Here is a 17,282-nt window from a genome sequence, read left to right on the forward strand (position 1 = left end):
ACATGTTTGTTACAGCTGATACCAATCCTGCAATAAATATGCAGTGTGTCGTCTTCCTGCTTTCATGAACGGACATAGGATGAACATCCTGTGTTAACAAATTATTTGCTCTGCAAAGGCAGCCAGCTGAGAGATCAAATTATACTTGTGATTAGTCACAAATGAGAGGGAATTAGACAGGCTGAACTCTCTAAATTCAGACAGGGTGGGTTTCTCTTTTTTTCCTTCTGTCCTGTGCAAGAGTTTAGGTCCACTTTAAGGCACTGTTGTTTGTTGTGATTTAAATAGTTAGCGTGTTTGTGCATTAATGACTCGCCTCACACTTTATCCACTTGCTCGGCTGCTCTCAGCATTCAATTGCCGCTTGTTTACATGCTTCGCCTGCATGCTGCAAATAGCTGACCTGTGCAATTTGTTTTCCGTGTAACAGGGTGATTATAAGGGTAGAGCCTCAGGCAAGACTTTGAAGCTTTTTCAGCTGGCAGGACTGGAGTCCCAGCAAGTTTTGTGTTTTGTAAACCGCGTGGGGTGGTGGTAGTTGGGTACTCAAGCGCAATGTGCGACTTATGCAACAGCATTATAACCAACTGGTTCTCGTGAGACATATTATGCAAAATGTTGCAGCTTGCAACTGAACTCTAGGTTAAGAGCATTAAAGTGATGCTATATAACTATACGAGCTCTCATTTAGATATAATTACGAGGATCATCTGGAAAGTAATAGACGTTTTTATTTAATCAATTCTGAAAACCTATTTATTTTTATTTTAGACACACTCTATCTTATGATTAAATCTCTACATAATTGCCTCCTTTATTTAAAGTGAACCTGAGGTGAAAATAAACTGATGAGAGAAACCATTAAATCTGTTCTCCAACTACGAAAAATGACTTTTTTTTTTTTTTTGTTTTTTTACATCTCATGGATTTTATTTTATGTATAAACATTTACAAAGTAGAGTTAATGTTTTATTGTCTCTTTAATTGCAGTGTCTGAAGTATCCCAGAGGAAAAATGCATGAACTTATTGACGTTTTTTGTCTATCCCTGCAGTCAGAAGCCCAGTTACCTGCTTAGGAAAGTGTTTTATAGCTGTAACTTATCAGTGAGGGACACTTTAGCCCACTGGGTCCCGACTGGAGAGTCAGATACATAACTGGATATTAACTGTTTCAGGCAGGGTAAAAAGAAAAGGAGAACAGCACAGGTGTCTGTGTTGTGGCCACTGTACTGTGTATACACGTCTATCTCATCACGTCACATGTCATCTCAGGTACACTTTAAGCATTTATCATATCTGGCAGTAGGGGGTAGTTTAACATAAATAGTACACTTCAGCGCGAATTTACTTGTGTCCACCACCGAAAACACCATAAAAATAATACGCTTACCAGATTATCACAGACCTTAACTACAGGGTCTGCAATATGGCTTAATGAGGTCAGCAGCAGGTTTCTTCGCAGCCGGCCTCCTCTCCAGACAAGCCGAGCAATCTAATCCTCAATTGCAGTATTTCACCAAAAATGAGGCATGCAAAGAGACAAACGCACATCTAAGCGTATCTACAGCGATTTTAATATCTCATTTAAAAAAACATAAGTTTTTTAAAAGTCACTCACATCTGGGCCCTTATGACAGGGACCCACAAGGAAAAACAGCACTTAAAACATAGGACGCCGTCCAGCCACACGTCCGCCTCGTCCAAACTCAACCCTCTATAATGTGGTTGGTCAATGGCACTTCCTGTTATTAAACTTTTTATTGTAGGAGCCCTTCTATAGATAATCTCTGGTCGTTTAGGTAGTAACGGGCCTAAAATGGGATCCTCTCCCAATATGGGCCAATATTTGGTTAAAATTTTCTCCAAGCTTTTATGTTGTACATTATATTCTGTCACAAAGGGGCAGAATAACTCTTTTTTTATTCCTCGTGTTCCTTCTCCTAACAGTGTGTTTCTATCAAGGGCTGAAACCTCCCTCTCCACTCTTTCCAAATCGGATTTCTTATACCCCTTTTTCATAAAACTTTCTCTGAGTCTCTTTGCTTCTTCAGAAGCAAAGAGACTCAGAGAAAACTGAAGAAGCAAAGAGACTCAGAGAAAGCTGAAGAAGCAAAGAGACTCAGAGAAAACTGAAGAAGCAAAGAGACTCAGAGAAAGCTGAAGAAGCAAAGAGACTCAGAGAAAGCTGAAGAAGCAAAGAGACTCAGAGAAAGCTGAAGAAGCAAAGAGACTCAGAGAAAACTGAAGAAGCAAAGAGACTCAGAGAAAACTGAAGAAGCAAAGAGACTCAGAGAAAGCTGAAGAAGCAAAGAGACTCAGAGAAAGTTTTATGAAAAAGGCTGAAGAAGCAAAGAGACTCAGAGAAAGTTTTATGAAAAAGGGGTATAAGAAATCCGATTTGGAAAGAGTGGAGAGGGAGGTTTCAGCCCTTGATAGAAACACACTGTTAGGAGAAGGAACACGAGGAATAAAAAAAGAGTTATTCTGCCCCTTTGTGACAGAATATAATGTGCAACATAAAAGCTTGGAGAAAATTTTAACCAAATATTGGCCCATATTGGGAGAGGATCCCATTTTAGGCCCGTTACTACCTAAACGACCAGAGATTATCTATAGAAGGGCTCCTACAATAAAAAGTTTAATAACAGGAAGTGCCATTGACCAACCACATTATAGAGGGTTGAGTTTGGACGAGGCGGACGTGTGGCTGGACGGCGTCCTATGTTTTAAGTGCTGTTTTTCCTTGTGGGTCCCTGTCATAAGGGCCCAGATGTGAGTGACTTTTAAAAAACTTTTATGTTTTTTTAAATGAGATATTAAAATCGCTGTAGATACGCTTAGATGTGCGTTTGTCTCTTTGCATGCCTCATTTTTGGTGAAATACTGCAATTGAGGATTAGATTGCTCGGCTTGTCTGGAGAGGAGGCCGGCTGCGAAGAAACCTGCTGCTGACCTCATTAAGCCATATTGCAGACCCTGTAGTTAAGGTCTGTGATAATCTGGTAAGCGTATTATTTTTATGGTGTTTTCGGTGGTGGACACAAGTAAATTCGCGCTGAAGTGTACTATTTATGTTAATTGAAGACGTTTTGCTGAGACGTTGGACTTTGGCTGCGATATATGTAGTGTTCCACATGTTAAGATTTGCTTGGCTGCGCTGATATTGTTTTTTTGATTATATAGTAGGGGGTAGTTAATATTTAGGCAGCACCAGGGGGTGGTATTAGGTTAGGCGTAGGTAGAGGGATGGTTCTGTGTCAGAGTAAGGTTTGGTTGGGTCATAGTAAAATTTTGATAAGTAGTAGAATATCAGTGATTTTACTGATCTTCAGTCTCCCATTTTTGATATTTTCAGATATACAGTCACAATCAAATATGTATATCTGATTGTGAACTTTCGTTGATTGCATGATTGCAGCATTACAAGTAGTTTTTTGATAGGTTTATTATTTAGTTGTGGTCTAAAGGTGGCCATACACTCATTGATTTTTCTCATTCAGATTGCATTCACAGCAGGACGTTGCGGTGCTGCTTTATAACGCAGCTTATACCGCACTGCTATGCTAATCCTATGGGAAGTCCACAGTGCGACGTTAGCGCTGCATTGTAACTTGTTATGCTAACTCACTGCTGCGGTGCGTTACCTCTAAACGCCCACGTTTCCAGGTACAGGAAAGCATACTTTTCATTGCCTGTATGCTTCACTGTACGTACTGTATGCGACGGTAACGCAATTACTTTAACATCTCATTACAACGCAACGTCCCACTGTGAATGCGACCTCCGATTCAATTCATCTGCTGGGAATCGATTCCCAAAAATGTCAAATCAACTGTTTGATCTATTTCAAACAAATTGGATGAATCAATCAGACAGGATGGGAATATTAAAACAATCGGGTGGGGCAAGAGCATTGGCAGATCAATGGCCTATAGCTTTGTAGGGCATTGAACGGTGCACCTCTGCAGATCAATCATTTGATTTCCAATAGATTTCCTGCTGGAATCGACCTGCAGTGTACGTAGGAATCAATTCCTTCTGAATTCTGCACTGCAACTGACCACTGTGAACAGGGCCTAACAGTTGGCTTTTATATGTGGCTCAACAATATCAATATTGGGTTACCTTTTAATACATATAAACTACTTCTTTAAATAATAATTGCTTTTCTCCACTGAGTTGTCAGTGAACGGAAGGAAGAGAGACTCCGATCTGCTTCAAACAATGTCCAGGCAGTAAATTTGTCATTTCCCCTGTTGGGGCTCCGATGTGGCCTGTTCCCTTGTGTGTTGCTTTGACAACCTCAAGGAAAGTCTTAGAAATTAGAAGCATGAAGGGCAGAAGGCCACATTTTTGTTTCTTGATTCTTTATACAAAACTATGCTGACCGGAAATGTCCTGAGGTGCAAAAAAAAATCTTGATTGGTTACATGAAAACCTATTAAGGTCTCTATAAGGCAGTACAAAGATCAGAGCAAGAAAACGCACCATCCTAACAAATATAGTAGTCAGTCAGATTCTTTTTACTGCACTCAGGAAATTGGGGAGATAACTGGTTACTAGGAGTTCCACACTTTATAGTAGAGTCCCAGTTTCCCAGAACTCAACTAACCAGCAGTCTCAACCAACCAGCACAAATTGCCAGCAGTGCTCACAGTGGTGAAGGCCACTTTTAAAGCCTAACGACGCAGGAAGATGGATCACAGCGACACCTCACCACGACGAGCCCCCCCCCTCCCCCCCCCCAATGCCGTTCACGTAATCTCGTGCCTGTACCCACGGCACAAGACCACAGAAACCATCTCTCATTCCTCAAAAAAAAAAAAATCACTAGTCGTTGGGAAAATCATTGGAAAAAACGCATAGTCCGTATCGGTCTTCAGGCTGTTTGTGGGCTGTGCTTAAAGACTGGGTTCTACTGCTCTCCCAAGGTTACTATACCTTCCGTAACTGTATTTTAACAGTTAATACAGAGTTCATGGTATGTATATAGAGTGGGGTATAGCACAGTATCAGCTAGGCCTTTTTTTAACATTGAGTCTCAAACTACTAGAATGCACACTTATCCGACATCAGACAATAACCATGACTGTATTATATTAAAAAAGGGCTGTAGATGTCTGCAGTTGTTTTACTTTGCATGTTCATGCTTTGCTTTTTTGGAATTCTAGAAGTAAAATGTTTAATCCACAGTAATTCCCATTTTCACACGTTTATATAATTTCTCTTACAGATACCACTTCAAGAATGCCTATTCTTAAACAGTCCAGCTCTCACTCCAAGAAGCGAACCCGCATTGATCGGGAGATGATCAGTGCACCTTTGGGGGACTTCAGGCACACCATGCATGTTGGGAGAGGAGGTGATGTGTTTGGTGACACGTCCTTCCTCAGTAACCATGGCCCTTCCTCTGCACCAATGGCAGAAGCACCAAGCTCAAAGAAAAATGGCCACCTGAAAATGGGGGGAGATCCCGATGAAAGCAAAATGGCCGATTCATTAAGTCAGCTATCACAGTCCTCTGGAATAGGCTCCGGTGCAGGAAGTGTTTCTTCCAGTCCTGTTAATAATATACCAGCCAAAGAAGATAACTTATGGAATAACAACAGTTCTGGAGGTCACTCAGATCAAGTAGATTGGCTTTCACCTGATTGTGGGCTGAAACATGCAGAGTCCATGTTGTCCTTCCATCTTGATCTGGGCCCATCTATTTTGGATGATGTTTTGGGTGTCATGGAAAGAGATCCTCCCGCCTTTGACTGGAATAGTCCAGATGACCAGTATGATTACAAATTTTCTCCGGTAAATGTTGCAGACAGTGATAAGCTTACACAGTCATCTTCCATCATCGAATCTCAAAGCAACCATTACAGTCTCGCCAGCACACTTCCCATTACAAGCCCTGGGTTGGATTACAATTCAAGCATTGCCTCTGAAAACCAAGAAGGGAACAGATCAGCTTATGAGGGGGACAGTGAAGAAGAAAAACGCTCTATCTACGAAGGTGTTGCAGACAGTCCAGCACAACATGAGAACAACTTACATATTAGTCACCGCTCAGAGCTTGATGATGATGATGACGACGAAGATGAGGATGACGAGGAAGTTGGTCAGGGCTATACATTTGAAGAAGATCTTGATGACGAAATTGGTGTATAGGAAAATAAACTCTATTGGACTTTTTGTTTGGCTTGCTCTCATGTTTCTTTGATAAACATGGCTGGGCTTTGGCCAACAGCTTCAGATGGTATAAATGTTATACATTGGGCTATCTACAGAAGAATGGACTCCATTTTTTTAGTTAATCTAAGACATACTTTGTACAGAGGCAATTTTATACATTTGACCTGTCCTTCTTACTGAGAACTAATGACTTTAAACTTTTCACTACACATTTAAGATGGATAGTCATAGATGTTGGCTAAAGAGTAGGTGACCGTAATTCCCACTAATTAAAGGAACTGTACGTTTTTCTGGATATGTGCTCAATATTAAAAAAAAAAAAATCTAATTTATCTTTGTGTTTGAGACATTTCAGGATTAGTTTTCCACTGAGGATTGTTTCAGAGAGTTCAGGATTTTCTCCACTGTAGTTAAGTGGTGTATCGTGTACCAAGGCAAGAAACAGGAAGTGATTTTTATATATTTTTTTTTCTGTCAAAAATTAACACTACATCTTTGTTTTTGGGCATCCAAGATGGGACACTTTTTTTTTTTTTTTTTTTTTTTTTTTTTTCTTTTGAAAGACTTGCACAAATGCTGGACATTTACATTGTGAAATCTTGGTAATTGTGATACTGTTTGCAGATAAGGTTATAATGGTACCAGTAGAGCTAATCACCCCTTACAGACATGTCAGGATCAAGAATTATCCACTTGTATTTCCAGACAAAATATACAATTTTTTTGTCCTTACTGGAATAATGTACATTTATTTCACCAGTAATTTTTTTTAATTCACTTGGACTTAGTCATTTGATTGTTGCTTTTCTGTTTTGTATTTTTGTATGCTCTGAACACTAATTTTCTACTGCACACATTTGCCAAGGCATATATTTCCACTACTGGGATTTTAGGAATGATTGCATAGCCACCTCCAAATGCACTCTTTAGCAAGGCTTTTATTGCGTCCATTTAAAGAGGAACTGTAATCAAAGATTGAACTTCATCTCAGTCAGGAGCTGATTCCAGCTTTCCCATGAGAAATCTTTTACCTTCTATCTAATAGAGCATCAGGGAAGTCTGTATGCCTGTTATTGTAGTGAAACCCCTCCCACAGTGTGATGTCATGACCAAGGTCCTGACAGTTTGCTGTCTATGAACCTTTTTGCATTGTGGGAAGCAAGCAGTATCTCCCCCTGTGCATAGAACTCTGTTACAAACATTCTGTACAGATTACCTGGCAGAGCTAAAGATGTCACCAGCAGTGACGAATTTCAGAATGTATATCAGAGAAAGATTTTAAACACTGACTAAATAATCTATGAATGAATATTGTAAACCATAAGCAATTTTATTCATTGTTCTTTTCAGTACATTTCCTCTTTAACTGTTGCTTTTTCTAATGGTGCCCTAGTTAATTTATGGTCACAGTAGAAAGCGATCCCATCTCTATAGCATCCCCCTCCTGGCTGCTGTGGAAATAAAAATGATCAGGTAGGTTAGATTTTCCCGGCCAGTCTGGACATTTTTCCTGAAAATAGAAAAACACAGAGGCTGACTGCTGTCTGCTTGTGTGTTCCATAGGAAAGAATGTGCACGTTCAGCTTACTCCAAGCGTGCTTGATCTTTAGAAAGAATGGAGTGTGCCTGCATGTCTCTGTCTTCTGTCATCTTGATTCAGTTAGTGCATTGCTGCCATTTCAGAGATGGGTTTAGTTCTCTCTGAAAGTAGGTATTAAGACTTAACCACCTTAGCGGTATGGACGAGCTCAGCTCGTCCAGTACCGCCAGAGGGTGCTGCTCAGGCCCTGCCGGGCCGATTTTGTTCGAATAAAGTGCAGCACACGCAGCCGGCACTTTGCCAGCTGCGTGTGCTGCCTGATCGCCGCCGCTCTGCGGCGATCCGCCGCGAGCAGCGGCGAAAGAGGGTCCCCCCAGCCGCCTGAGCCCTGCGCAGCCGGAACAAATAGTTCCGGCCAGCGCTAAGGGCTGGATCGGAGGCGGCTGACGTCAGGACGTCGGCTGACGTCCATGACGTCACTCCGCTCGTCGCCATGGCGACGAAGTAAGCAAAACATGGAAGGCCGCTCATTGCGGCCTTCCGTGTTACTTTTGGCCGCCGGAGGCGATCAGAAGAACGCCTCCGGAGCGCCATCTAGTGGGCTTTCATGCAGCCAACTTTTAGTTGGCTGCATGAAATAGTTTTTTTTTAATTTAAAAAAAAACCTCCCGCAGCCGCCCTGGCGATCTTAATAGAACGCCAGGGTGGTTAAAGGACAACTGAAGTGAGAAGAATATGGAGGCTGCCATATGTATTTCCTTTTAAACCATACCAGTTGCCACTAACAATACAATTGGCCACTAACCATACACTTTGCCGAATGACTGTTTACAAATTATTCATAGGAACGATCGAAAATGAACGCTTCGGACCCACTAACGGACAAAAATCTCTTAACCATTCCAATCAGGTTGACAGAATCGATTCGAAATCAGATTGATTTTAATCTGATCGGATTGCTTAGATTTTTTTTTTTGTGTTTCAAACTATAATTTCCAATCGTTCATACAAGTATTTGTTTGTGAATAATCATTTGCCGAAGTGTATAATTAGTGGCCACCTCTAGCAAGGACAAGGCAGGGGGTTCCTCATCCTGTCAATGCAGTCCTCATTTACGTCATGCAATGTAAGCCCTGATATGTGATGCACAAATCCCCCAATCCGATGCAAAGACCACGCTACTGCAAATAAAAATCTACTTATACATTTATTATGGGGATGTTGTTGGTTTTCTCTGTAAACCATGTACAATGGGACCTTAATTTGTACGAGGGAGTGTAGTAAAGTTTTAATTATCACCCTAAAAAAAGACGTTTGTTTTGTAGTTGTTCACTCTTCTCTAAATAGTCCCTATCCAGCCCTTACACATTTTCCCATGCGTTTCTCGACACTCCAAATACCTTTTTTGTAGAAGTCTGCATATTGCGCCTTAAAGGACAACTGAGGGGTAAGGGATATGGAGACTGCCATATTTATTTCCTTTTAAGCAATACTAGTTCCCTGGCTGTCCTGCTGATCCTCTGCCTCTAATACTTTAGAGACCTTGAACAAGCATGCAGCAGATCAGATGTTTCTGACATTGTCTTTAGATCTGACAAGATTAGCTGCATGCTTCTTTGTGGTGTTATTCAGACACTACTGCAGCCAAATCGATCAGCAGGGCTGCCAGGCAACTGGTATTGTTTAAAAAGAAATAAATATGGCAGCCTCCATATCCCTCTCACTTCAGTTGTCCTTTGAAGAGAACCCGAGGGAAGCCTCTGGATCCTGATGGTGCTTCTCTCCCAGTCCTCTGGTCCTCTGTTGCTGCATGTGGAACCGCCAGCTGCACGGGGCTGCGCTCCTCTTCTGACATGGCCACGCCTGCGTACATGAGTGGCTCTGGTTGACTGCGCAGTACAGCCGCACTTAAGCCTGAAAGGAGCGCGGCCCTGATCAGATTACCGATAAACCCTTGTCTGTAATCCGGGAGGGTCGGCGCCCAGCGACGGGGGACCAGAGGACAGTGAGGGAAGCTTCGGTAAGTATGTGATTTTATACCTGAGCTTTGGCTCTGTGTACTTTAAGCCACGCTACCACTTCACAAATGACAATTTTCATTTTGGGGAGCAAGAAACAGTCACTTGGTGTGAGATCGGGAGAATAAAGCTGAATACTCATCTCACGAGGCAGGAAGAGGGATCGCTGTGACATTCTACGACAACGATCCATCTTCCTGCCGGTGGGTATAAGCGACAAGAGTTGAAGAGATTGCGGTACTTTACGCAAAGTCATTAGATCTTAAAGATCCACCGTGGCGGTTATTGTCCCCTCGTCGCCACACGTAATTTGCTTAGTCGCGCACCTGTACCCACGTCACGAGATAGCTGAAAAGGTCGCATATTGCTATAAAGAATTGCTGGTCGTTGGAAAAATCATCTGAAAAAATGCATAGTGGATAAGTGTTTGAGGTCTCTCTTCCACTTTGGAATGTGGCCGCAATGCGATTACGTTTCAAACTAATTTCCACTAATGTAATTTCGATTGAGCTTACTATACTTAGTATAGGAGCTCAATCGCATCCAAAACACAGCATGAAGACGATTGCGCTCGGGACAAAATCGCAGTGCAATCGGAATGCACTAATGGAAATGACCGCTGCCATTTCCATTAGTTTTACTGTAACCTGCGGTTTGCAATCTGTTAGCGATCGGAATCAGATCGCAAAACGCAGGGTAGTGGAACGGGGCCCTTAAGGCGGATACTGCAATATCTCAGACACACACACGCCCTTGCTTTGTCAACTACAATCCGAGAGGAGCGATCTGGTGCATTGTCATCATGCTCCCAGCCTCAGTCTATTCCATCTCACACTTGAGTCACTTCTGGTACAATTTATAAAAGAAATAACTGGTACAATGAGCTGATTTTCTGAACATCGTGCACTTGGTGTCCAATGAGGACACTGACAAAATTGCATCAATATCCCATCATAATTTTCAGGTGATAATTAAAACTTTACGATACCCCCTCGTAATTGGATGCTTCTCCTAGAATCCTGAATTGGCAATCTGCAGCAGATGTTTTTTCCTGGAAAGCCAGTGTGAACGTTTTTTGTGCATAGTAGTTGAACTGCACAATAAAGTCATTGCTATGCATTACCATATAGCTGTATGTGATGTCCATTCATGCGTATGACAAAACGTTGAATAGGAGAACACCACAGAGAAGAATGGCGGAGCGGCGGTCCACGACGTCTTCAGAAGCTCAGCGGGGTCTGCATCTAGAGTGTCTGTGTAAGAGTTAATGTTATGTTGCATAGTGCAGGTGTTTTCCTTACAATGCGCTCTCGTTGCCATTCAGTCCTCCTCTAATAGCCGAGCATCCTTCCATTCATTGTCTCATCACCATGTCTCGCCAAGCAGCTCCATGTGTCAGTATGATTAATTGCTAATGATGAGTAATGTATGTAATGCATTGTCATAAATATTTTATTTCTGAGCCTCTGTATAAGGAAAAAAAAAAAATGCTTCACAAATATGTATTTCATATAGTATATATTTCTTTTTTTTATAAATATTTCTTCTGTATTAAAATAGTTTGCAGCGGTTTCTAGCTTGCTGTTATATTTTCATTTGTTTTTACTGGTTGTATATAATTCCATATTCATTTAATTTCTGCTGTGTTTTAAAAATCGGTTTACTAGGATTTCACCTTTATACATTTTGTATGTTAGAATGCGTACATGCATCCAGTTTTGATTGGCTGATTTTGCCATTTCCATGTAACATGTGGGCCAGCGGGATTTGAATACAATGAACAGATTGTGGAGGCAGGCTCTCATACAACATAAAAGTGGTAAAATTGGCCATTCAAAATTGGATGTGTGTAACTCCGTCTAAAGCCTGGTACTCTCTTTTTCAGTTGTGTTCAATCACAGACAAACTTGCATATCGTGCAGACAGCCGATTGCAGGGAATCCTCTGTGGTTCCCGCAGACAAAAGTGTTTTCCACATTGAATTTCACTGACAACTGTAAAAAACACGTGTTCAGTCAGAGACAAACCACATATAATGTGGAAAACGAATTGCAAAGAAAATCTGCTGTTCTTGCAGATACAAGTCCCTTACACTTTTATATGTAAAGGCTCGTAAATAAAAGTAGTTTTAATGGTAAAAATCAATCGTATTGGCTCAGGGAACCAAACGCTGCTATTCCAGCGCAGGAGACTTGGGCGCAGCCGGCGCCACCATAGGTCGTAATAGGAATTATGGCTATAGCAGCGCACAGAGAGTAACTTCTGCGCCGTCAGAAGACGGAGCTGAAGTTACCTTTTTAAACCACTATAATTCGGCCTCCAGCAATTGCTGGAAGTCGATTTATTTCATTTCCCACCATCCATGGCGGCCTGGAGGGGGAATAGTACTTAACACAGCCGGGACTTGTTCAGCAGCAGGATCAGCCATATACCGCTGTATCCTGCGCCCAAGTCTACCGTGCCGATTCCTCTCAAACGCTGTTGACTGACTGGGATCCGAACTCGATCCATTGGGCAACATTGCAGATCCGAGGCAGTTGTTACCTATCAGGCGAGCGGCGCAGGAGTGATGTCGTGGCTGGCAGGGAAAGTGAAGAGAACAATGCTCTCTAATATTGCAGGGCCTAAGTGATCCACCAGGAAGGATTTCTGGCCAAGTTGAGAGGGTCGGGGAACTGTTGTACAGCCGGCAGCCCTCAGCAGAGGTCGGCAGCTGTTGTCTGCCTCGGCCAAGTTTCATCTAGTGTGTTTATGAAGCGTTAGATCTAGTTCAGGTGTTTCTCAGGGCCCCTCTCTGCAGGCTGAAGACCCTTGGAGGTCAATTTAGATCATAACAAATCTGGATAACTTGGTCTAGATTTGTGAATAGTCTTTTATTCAGTGGCGCTAAAAGTGATACTGAAATGACAGGTGGATGGAGGCAGCCATATTTATTTCCTTTAAAACCATGCCAATTGCCTGGCAACCCTGCTGATTTATTTGGCTGCAACTGTGTCTGAAACAAGCAGGGAGATAATCTTGTCAGAAACCTCTGAGCTGCATGCTTGTTCAGGGTCTATGGCTAAAAGTATTAGAGGCAAACATAACTGGTATTGTTTAAAAGGAAATAAATGTCAGCCTTCATATCCCTCTCACTTTAGGTTCCCTTTAAACAATGGTGATGCAGCCATTGCAGGTGTGTGTATGCACTAGAAAGGATAATTTCGATATTTTTCTGAGTGTGTGCAAGACTGAAATCACAGCTGATAAATTTCTAGCCAGTCCTTTCCAATGTTCTGCAATGCCTCAGGTGAAGGTTGTAAAGTTTTACTACCTAATTGGAGGCAATTAATTAATCAATCGAGGCCAAGTTTGAAGGTAAACTTGTGACCTCTGAATATCTCCATCTTCATTCCAGAAATGTCTTCGTAAATCCACACTTGGGGCCCTTTTACAAATGGTTTCCCATCAAAACTTTTACAGAATAGCTGTGAAAATCAGTGCTGTAGTGAATACCCAGAAGGCTGATGGTGACTCAGAACCACCTGGAAGGTATAAAGGGCTAAAAGAGACCAAATAGCACTTTATCAAAAAGCAAAGCTAAATATAATTTTGCCTTCTTAAAATAGAAGATATTTGCGATAATTTGGCTTTAAAGAGACTCTGTAAAGAAAAGAAAAAACCCTGTGGGGGATACTTACCTCGGGAGGGGGAAGTCTCAGGGTCCCAATGAGGCTTTCCTGACCTCTGTAGCTTCAGGGAATCCAGCACTGGCTCCCCCGAATCCTCCCAGACAAGTTTGTCGATGTTTGATTTATATACCTCTCTGGGATCCAGTGCAGGCGCAGTGTCGGCTCTTCGTTTGGGCTAGGCGGAAATAGCCTAGCCTGATCGTATCCGCTCTACTGTGCTGGCGCAAAAGAACTCTCACTTGTGCAGTAGAGCGGAACAATCAGATGCAGCTATTTCTGCCTTAGCCCGAAATGTAGAGCGGCTAGTGCACCTGCGCAGGATCGCGGTAGGTAAATATTTATCTTGCTGCCCTTCGGGGGACCCTGGCACTTGGACGAAGGGTGACTGGTTAATTCTCGTTCGGATCCAGAGTCTTCCCCCCTCCTGAGGTAAGGATTCCCCAGAGGGAATTTTTTTTTTTATTACTGATGCTCTTTAATTTAGGTGAGAAACTGTGGTTTCCCATGATTCATCACTCCCAAATATGCAAATTATCTCTATGTCCCTGAAAGCAAGGCTCACATTCAAAACAGCTGGAGTATTGTCAGCCTGTAGCTAATACGTTTTACAGAGCCACATCACTCCATGGGCCCATTGAGCACCATGGGTCTGGTAATGCGGTTTTTAAGTAGCCAGAAATGTTGCAGCTAAGGTCTCATGGGTAGAAAATATATCCCCAAAGATGATTCTGCACTATAGACACTATATGATACTTACCCTTTATTGTAACAGTATAAAATCAGATAAGGACTCGCATATAACATACATATATTATGTCTCTCTTAAGAGGTAACGGTTAAAGGGTCCAAACAGACACAGTTTCACAGCACAGTTTTCACCTAGTTGTATTCATTTAATTAAAATTGTTAAATGGAGTGTAAGGAGTAAGTTACCTCAATGAGGCGCCTTTGGTGTGCACATTCTTTGAGGAATTGTTTTATGACCAGAAATGAGTTGTCACATGCTCTTTTCCATAAAATGGTTTTAGTGGCCAGCTAACCTTTATTTTCTCCAGAGGTTAGTTACTCCTTACACTCTATTTAATAGTCTTACTTATTCTATTATTACTGCCTATTAGAAGGCTGTTTAATAAAGTTGTGTTTTGTTTTTTTAAAACTACAAAAAAAAATTATCTACAGATCCTCAACAGTATCCAACTACCTGCTTCCCACCCCTGCCCAAACTTCCACACCTTATGATAGGCTATCTGTTCACAGGGTTGGATTTCTGCAAAGGCCCGGGCCTTGGGCGGCTGCAACTTAAGGGGGCACCTGGACATGGAAGAGGGGTTGCTGCACATGAACTAGGCTAAAAAGAGATGGGCTATAAGTACATGGATGACGCACATGGAAAAGAGGCTCCACATAGAAGGGGAGGGGTGCTGCTGCACATGACGGGTGATTCACAAAATACATGGCCTAGGAGAACAAAAATTATAAATCTGGCCTTGTCTGTTAGCAGGAAGACATGGTTTCAACCGACTGAGAAATGGTACTACCCATGCAAGTCCATGTGAGGGTAAGGGGGAGGTTTCAGATGTTGAGTGAGCAGGAAGGTTGGGTGGCTGAGGTTCTATGAATTAGTGAAGTGGAGATTTACTTCCTGTTTTGGAAAAACTACTTGTAACCCCTTGCTCTCCAGAGTGCTGGATTGTCTTGGTTGAGCACATTGCTGTTCTCTTTACCCCTTTCGCTGAAAGCCGCTCCATTGTGCGCCACACTACCGTCCCTCCACTCCATAGCAACAGAAAGGTCAGCGATGGATTTGTGCAGCTCCAAACTTTTGCCCAAGGCATCAAGTGAGGCCTGAGAACCAAGGTGTGTGTCCCCTCCCCTCCAGCTATGGTGACCCCATACATGCCTGCAGGGAGTGAGGATGACAGGTGCAGTGGGGAGAAATCCGGAGAGTAGAGCATGGCTCTGCCTCCTGTGTCCTGCCTGGATTAGGTAAGACCCCAATGTGCGTACACTCTGGATTTGTCAGGGAAAGGAGGAAGGGAATAATGGGGTCCCCTCAATGCTTTGGGGTACATAAGATGAACACCTAATAATTTTGTGTGGCTGGGGGTGTGGTGGGATGGGTCCTGGGAGTCTGCAGGGGAAAGAAGGGGGGGTGCATGGCTAGCCCCTCCCCCAAAGTTACTTTTTCCCCAGAACCCTATTGTATCTAGAACCGGCCCTGCTTGCTTGGGTATACCCAGGTGGTTTGTACTGTTACTATGTAGATGGGATGACCGCACAATGGAACAGCTTCCAGCAGGTGAGGAAGATAGGGAAACAATGCACTCTGCTGTCGCTATTTCCTCTGTAACACAGTCCACCCTGCAACTACGTACTGATCTGAGACATATCTATGCTCTTTGAGTCCTATGGAAGAAAAGCACTTTACAAATGTTATTGTATTATTGTTTAAAGATCCGGTGTATTGTATCTTTTAATAGGCTCGGGGGACGCTTGTACATGTGCTATAGTCAAGACTGAGAGGGTCTGCATAACAAACAGGAATGTGGCTTTTTCTTTAAAGCAAACCTGAACTGAAATGTAAAAGTCAAAATAAACATGCACAGGTCATACTTACCTCTCGCATACTCTACTCATCAATCTCTTTCTCCTCTCCTGCGTTCTGTTTGTCCACTGTGATCAATAGATTTCTCTGTCCTCCATTTTAACAATGGCCTTTACCCCATAACAGCTTTCTAATCAGCACACTGTTAAACTGTAATATCACCCACTTGAGCTATAGGGAAACATGGACATTACCTTTCACTTTAGTTGTATCTGACAGCAGCTGATATAAATTTAGCTCTGACTAAATCTTGTCAGAATCGGAAGGAATCATTGTTAGAAGCAAATGGTGAGTTTCTGAGAGGAACAGAGGTAAGTATGTAATATTCATTTGAAGGTACATCATGTGTGTTTTTTTATAATTTTACTCAGTTCAGGTTCCCTTTAAAAGGAAAATGTGGAATTATGTCAGCATCTATATTCATTTCAAACTCCTTTAAAATCCTGACCTGTTTTATTGAAAAACTGCTTTAGAAGAATGAATCATGAGTGTGCACATTATAACACAACTATGGCAAATTTACCTCTTTACCCTCTTTGTTTGCAGAGTTCACCAATAGCAGGAAACAGCTGAAAATAGTGCTTTGTATTGCAGGAGAGGGACTTGTGATAGATGGAGAGCTTATGCATTAACCTGCCTGCCCTGACCAGATTCCTCTCTGGGTCACCATGTCCTTTCTTGGAGGACAGGACTAAAATATTGCTTCTGCCTCTAACTAATTTGTGTCCTAAGTAGTCCCTCTACTTGGTGGAGGTCACTGCCTGACATTGGCCTGGTAAATGATGATGAGTGTAAATAAAGCAGGTCATGTGTGTGAAACCTTTCCTGTGTCCTGATCTCTTTTCCTGTTTCCAGTCCAGAAACACAGATGGGGTAATGTCCGGTATTAGATAAAAAAAAAGTGAAAGCTCTAAATGACATCATTTCACTTTTTATCTTCTAACACACTGAAAATGTTTATGAAAAATAGGATGTCTACATACAGAGACCTGACCACTGTGCCCACACCTTCCCACATAACACCAATCCTTCGCTCGCTCCACTGGCTACCCATAAAATGGAGAATCCTATTCAAAGTTTGAATGCTAACATTCAAATGCCTTCATGACCCAGGCCCTGGATACCTGAAGGATTTGTTGCAATGGCGTCACACCTCCCACTACCTCAGATCAAAAGGATCCAAGAACTTGACCACCCTCAGAGTCCATCTAACAACCTTTGGAGCCAGAGCTTTCTGTCATGCTGCCCCTACCCTGTGGAATGC

At 42.3% G+C, this 17,282-nt stretch overlaps 1 protein-coding gene across 2 annotated transcripts in view; it reads left to right on the top strand.

The window, feature by feature from the left end:
* Positions 1-11,318, top strand: part of CDC42EP5 (CDC42 effector protein 5) — a 50,929-nt gene extending 39,611 nt beyond the window's left edge. For both annotated transcript variants that reach the window (XM_068241211.1, XM_068241212.1), the window contains exon 3: positions 5,235-11,318. In XM_068241211.1, the coding sequence (XP_068097312.1) occupies positions 5,249-6,160 (912 nt within the window). In that variant the 5' untranslated portion in view covers positions 5,235-5,248 and the 3' untranslated portion in view covers positions 6,161-11,318. The remainder of the gene's footprint in view (positions 1-5,234) is intronic.
* Positions 11,319-17,282: the final 5,964 nt, after the last annotated feature.

The sequence above is a fragment of the Hyperolius riggenbachi genome, chromosome 6 (assembly GCF_040937935.1).
Source record: "Hyperolius riggenbachi isolate aHypRig1 chromosome 6, aHypRig1.pri, whole genome shotgun sequence".
NCBI lineage: Eukaryota > Metazoa > Chordata > Amphibia > Anura > Hyperoliidae > Hyperolius > Hyperolius riggenbachi.